We start from the raw sequence: 6,000 nt of genomic DNA, 5'->3' as shown, positions 1-6,000 counted from the left end.
GTGGGAGGACAAACACAGACAGAAAGACATACACATTTTCAGTTTCCTTTTACCAAATCCATTCACAAAGCTTTGGTTGGTTGGACGCTATGATAGAAGACACTTGCCCAAGGTGCCACACAGTGGGATTGAACCTGAAACCATGTGGTTGAGAAGTAAGCTTCTTACCACACAGCCATGCCTACAATTATTTTAGTTTTTTCTTTTTCATTTAAAGAATTCCAATTGGCCACTAACCAAGTGGTTTTTTAGTTTCAGTTAAGACAAGTGTTGGTGGTTTGAGGTCATCTGAATCAGTTGACGTATGTATACAAGACCCTGTTTAAGACAGCTTGGTATTCTCTGTAAATGCATAAAAACCATTTTAAGGGCTACATACTTTGTATTGTTGTTATTGGATTAGCAAAACAATTATGAGAACGGAACCAAGGAATAAGCCCCACTTTCCTGGGAATTACTGGGTACATCAGCTATTATGTGTGTGTGTATGTATATATACATAAAACAAAATTATTTTATTCCACAAAGGTAGAAATCTCTCTCTATATATAAAGCTGAAGTTGTTTGTGTATGGTAGGTTTGGTAGCCTTCAACTAACACTATCTCCTCAGAGACCCTGTGGCACAAGTTGATCAAAATTGAGAGTATGATAGAAGAAGGCTTGTTCTTCCTTCTGTAGAAGAAAAAATTCAAATCGGACCATGTTAACACCAAAAATTATTTACATCAAAAAGGTGCATTTTTTCTATGAAAATCCCTATTTTTTTACGATTTTTTGACTGCTGTGTCACCATTTTTTGGTGTATTTCAACCAGAAAAATGTTCACTTAAAGAGAGTAACAAGCTACATAATGCAAGATTTTTACTTTTCAAAAATTCCAATTTAAAGGGTTGAAACAAACCCCTAGCAACGCCGGGCAATATTGCTAGTATAGGTAAAATAGAAGTTGAAAATGCACTGAGAATAGTTAAAATATTTCTTATTATTATACTTAAAGATTTAACCAGTTTCACAGTCTATACTGATTTTAAAAAGTTGAAATAGAAAGACGTGGCTTATATCACAGCTGTCTTGCTTCTGACTAGTGTTTGAGGCTTGCCCTATTTTTATAGTATATATTTTGAATAGTACTTGATTTGTAGAAGATAGTTACATGTCTGGTCTTAGAAATTTTTTATAGATTGCCCATGTCTGTCTGTATGCTAATATCAAGTGACAGTGTTTGGCATTGTAAGTTAAGGCTGACACGGTTGACTGAACATGCTTAGTGACACATGAACATGTGTGTGTGTTTGTGTATTTGACCCCCCCCACTTCTACTTGACAACCAGTATTGGTTTGTTTACTTCCCTGTAACTTAATGATTCACCAAAAGAGGCTAATAGAATAAGTATCAGGTTTAACAAAAAATAAGTACTGGGGTCAATTCATTCAACGAAAAAAAAAGTCTTCAAGGTGGTGCCCCAGCATGGCCACAGTGTAATGACTGAAACAAATAAAAGATAAAAGACAAAATGAAGAAAATAGGAAATAAAAAGACATAGTAACAACCTCAGATTTTGGGAAGGACAAAAAGTATATTGGTTATAAAATAGTTTATGTATTTCCATCCTTTCATTGTCCCTGCTTGCTATTCCTGTGAGAGTAGTTGTGGTTACAGAGTCCTCAAGCACAGAGTCCTCAAGCACAGGGTCCTCAAGCACAGAGTCCTCAAGCACAGAGTCCTCAAGCACAGAGTCCTCAAGCACAGAGTCCTCAAGCATAGAGCCCTCAAGCACAGAGCCCTCAAGCTCAGAGTCCTCAAGCATAGAGTCCTGTCAAAAGCAACTGTCAATACACTTTCCATTTATATATTTCACTGCTGTATTAGTTAGGGAGAGGAGGGAGGACAGTGCCCTTAATCTCTAAAGGTTTCCTCAGAGCAAGTAAGAGTGACATTTGGACATATGTTGTAAGTGAGGGTAACGCACTTTGCAGGTTACCAGAAGGATGCAATTTTAGAATGGAGAGTCATGGGAGTGAGGAAATGACTGGAGTGATGAGAGGCAAAAACAGGAGGATGTATATACTGTAAAGATAACTACTTCAAAAGAGCAAGGCAAAGGCAGTTGCAGTAGTTGTAAAAGTTGAAGAGAGAGGGGGGGCAAGAGAAAGAGAAAAAGAGAGAGAAAGAAAGAGAGAGAGAAAGAGAGAGAGAGAGAAAGAAGAGAGAGAGAGAGAAAGAAAGAGAGAGAAAGAAAGAGAGAGAAAGAAAGAGAGAGAGAGAGAGGATACAGCACACACATCAAGTTTTGTAGTCAGTTGTTGCTCAATTAGTTAAATGGCTTTGTGAATAGTAACTGAAATTACTATCACAAAGCGGTCGTCACTTGCCAAATTGATTTTGATATTAAAAGCTCTTGATCCTCCCCCCACTCTTCCCCTCCTCCTTATTTTGTCGCTGCTGCTGCTGCTGCTGTCGCTGCTGCTGCTGCTGCTGCTGTCGCTGCTGCTGCTGCTGCTGTTATTGCTGCTGTTGCAATTGTTGTTGCTCTTCTTCTTCTTCTTCTTCTTCTTCCTCCTCCTCCTCCTCCTCTTCCTCCTCTCCTGCTTCCCCTCCTCTCCTCTTCTTCCTTCCCCTCTCTTTTACCCCCATCTTCCTGGATTTTTCTATTTTCTCTTCTGATTCTGGCCTTCCTCTGCAGTCTCCTTAATCAGCTGCTGCCACTGCCGCCACCACCACCACCATCACCACCACCACCACCACCATCACCACCACCACCACCACCACAAAACCAACAACAACAACAAAATCGCCCTCCTCTACCTCCACCTCCACCCCCCACCATCATGTCTGAACATATCTTCTCTGTGTTTGACAGGGTGACATTCAGACACATGATATTGACAAAATAGACAATATTGAAAAACTGGAGGATGAATCAAGTTCAGAATTTGTGGATATGAGACCTGTCTATCCTGGAACAACAGTTGCAGTTGTAAGTAAAAACTCACCAAAAAAAAAAAAAAAATTGGTGTATTTTTTAAAAATTAAAATTGCTTTGAAATTGAATTGTCAATCAAATAAATATCAATTTTGTTTCCTTATATTTTCAGTCTGCTCGACAAAATGGTTTGATTGAATTTTGGGAGATGAAAACTGGGAAAAAACTTTCTACTATTGATTTAGAAAATGAGGTAATCACAAAGAAATTTAACATTTTTTTTTGTGTTGCTGTAAGTCTCTTTTAAACTCTGTTTTATGATATGAAGTATGGGCAAGTACCATACTCCCCAACCACTTGATTCCTGTTCAATTTCTTATTTCTTTATCGCCCACAAGGGGCTACACAGAGGGGACAAACAAGGACAGACAAACAGATTAAGTCGATTATATTGACCCAGTGTGTAACTGGTACTTATTTAATCAACCCCGAAAGGATGAAAGGCAAAGTTGACCGCGGCAGAATTTGAACTCAAAACGTAAAGACAGACGAAATACCTATTTCTTTACTACACACAAGGGGCTAAACACAGAGAGGACAAACAAGGACAGGCAAACAGATTAAGTCGATTATATCGACCCTAGTGCGTAACTGGTACTTATTTAATCTTCCCTGAAAGGATGAAAGGCAAAGTTGACCGCGGCAGAATTTGAACTCAAAACGTAAAGACAGACGAAATACCTATTTCTTTACTACACACAAGGGGCTAAACACAGAGAGGACAAACAAGGACAGGCAAACAGATTAAGTCGATTATATCGACCCTAGTGCGTAACTGGTACTTATTTAATCTTCCCTGAAAGGATGAAAGGCAAAGTTGACTGCGGCAGAATTTGAACTCAGAACATAAAGACAGACGAAATACCTATTTCTTTACTACACACAAGGGGCTAAACACAGAGAGGACAAACAAGGACAGGCAAACAGATTAAGTCGATTATATCAACCCTAGTGTGTAACTGGTACTTATTCAATCGACCCCAAAAGAATGAAAGGCAAAGTTGACCTCGGCAGAATTTGAACTCAGAATGTAAGGACAGACGAAATACTGCTAAGCATTTCGCCTGGCATGCTAACATTTCTGCCAGCTCGCTGCCTTTCTTGTTCAGTTTCAATGCACAGCACCTTGTGCAAATGTCTTCTGCTATACTCCTCAGCTGAGCAAAAACTTCCTAGTGGATTTGGTAGATGTCAACTGAAAGAAGCTCAATGTTTATGTATATCATCATCATTGTTGTTTAATGTCTGTTTTCCATATTGGCATGAGTTGGGTGGCTTGACTAGAACTGGGAAACCAGAGAGCTGATTTGACTTAGTTTCTATGACTGGATGCCCTTCCTAATGCTAAACACTCTACAAAGTGTGCTGGGTGCTTTTTACGTTGCATGTGCATGCGTGTGTGTGTGTGTGTGTGTGTCTGTAATGCGTGTGCATGTATCTGTCTTAACATCACATGTTTTCTTATTTTTTGTTTGTTTCTTCTCGAGCCATGCCTGGCACATAAAGTCAAAAAAGTGGTGACTCAAAATAATGTAAGTTGAGTTATTTAGTTTTATCACTCTAGGTTCTGAGTTCATATCCTGCCAAGACTGAATTTGTATTTCCATCATATGAGGGTAAAGAAAGTAAATTAAAAGCCAAAAAATATATTATGGGTTGTAATGTAGTTGACTTTTGTTTAAGAATTGACTTAGCAAGAAAGCCTCAGCACAGAACTGTTTAGGAACATGTTTAACTCTTTAGCATTTGAACCAGGCCATCTCCAGCCAAAATATTCTACCTGTTTCATGTTCAAACTGGCCAGATCTGGCCTCTCACACCTATCCTACTATGTTATTCTAGAAATAAGCAATCCATCATTTAAATCTCAAAGGTATGAGCTAATGCATAATTAATTCAAAACAATGTGAATAAGGACCTGCTGTGCTTGAGGAGACCTATTGAGTCAAGTATATCAACATCAAAATAAATGTCAAATGGAAATTGTAGTTGTGATCCTTGTGCCGGTGGCACGTAAAAAGCACCATCCAAACGTGGCCAATGCCAGTGCCGCCTTGACTGGCTTCTGTGCCGGTGGCATATAAAAAGCACCAACTGATCGTGGCCGCTGCCAGCATCCCCTGGCATGTAAAAAGCACCCACTACACTCACGGAGTGGTTGGCGTTAGGAAGGGCATCCAGCTGTAGAAACACTGCCAGATCAGACTGGAGCCTGGTGCAGCCTCCTGGCTTCCCAGACCCCGGTCAAACCGTCCAACCCATGCTAGCACAGAAAACGGACACTAAACGATGATGATGATGATGATGATGATGAATGTGAATGAATAAGCATTATATTTGACAAAATAATCTGAATGCTAATGGGTTCATTTGTATTTCTTTTTCTAGGTATCCTCCATGAACAGTCACCCTAGCTGTAATGTTGTCATTGTAGGACTCCGTACTGGTAGACTTTGTGTGCTAGATGTCACTGAAACGGCAGCACCCCGTCTAATTTATACTAAAGCACTTTGTTCATATTCACTTACTTGTTTACAGTAAGTATCAGCTGAAGCACAATCTGTGTTTAGAATTTAAATATTCTGATTATTACTTTAAATTTTATTGAAAGGAAATTCAGTTGCTTTTCTGAAATTAACAAATAATATTTTAACATGTCATTTACATAAAACTCTTAGTCATTGAATTATATATAGTACATATTTTTTCCATGCCTGTCATCTCTGAAGAGCTCATGGTGTTAGTTAACCACACTTTTACCTAATAGCCTGTTATCTAATATCCAGTGTGAAACCAATTGGTAAGATTGAATGAAATGGATCTATATTACTGTATGCTTTGATTAATATATATATATAAATAGATATGAAACAGCATTCACACCTGGCTCTAATTCCCTTGCTTGTGTTTTTATCTCATTCACTTATGCTTTTCTTTTTCTTCTGATGAAGGACTACTGTCTGAAATGTTGAGACTCTTTTCCTTCAAGCGAATACAGTATTTGTCAAACATTGA

At 38.7% G+C, this 6,000-nt stretch overlaps 1 protein-coding gene across 1 annotated transcript in view; it reads left to right on the top strand.

Annotated features, from left to right (window-relative positions):
- Nucleotides 1–6,000, top strand: part of LOC115219339 (cilia- and flagella-associated protein 43-like) — a 106,811-nt gene that overhangs the window by 19,262 nt on the left and 81,549 nt on the right. The window contains exons 9-11 of the mRNA XM_036509001.1: nt 2,863–2,979; nt 3,098–3,178; nt 5,374–5,522. Coding sequence (XP_036364894.1) covers nt 2,863–2,979; nt 3,098–3,178; nt 5,374–5,522 — 347 coding nt within the window. The remainder of the gene's footprint in view (nt 1–2,862; nt 2,980–3,097; nt 3,179–5,373; nt 5,523–6,000) is intronic.

The sequence above is a fragment of the Octopus sinensis genome, linkage group LG14, assembly GCF_006345805.1.
Source record: "Octopus sinensis linkage group LG14, ASM634580v1, whole genome shotgun sequence".
Lineage (NCBI taxonomy): Eukaryota > Metazoa > Mollusca > Cephalopoda > Octopoda > Octopodidae > Octopus > Octopus sinensis.
Note: the sequence above shows the minus strand (reverse complement) of the source record. Positions and strands in the feature narration are given on the sequence as shown.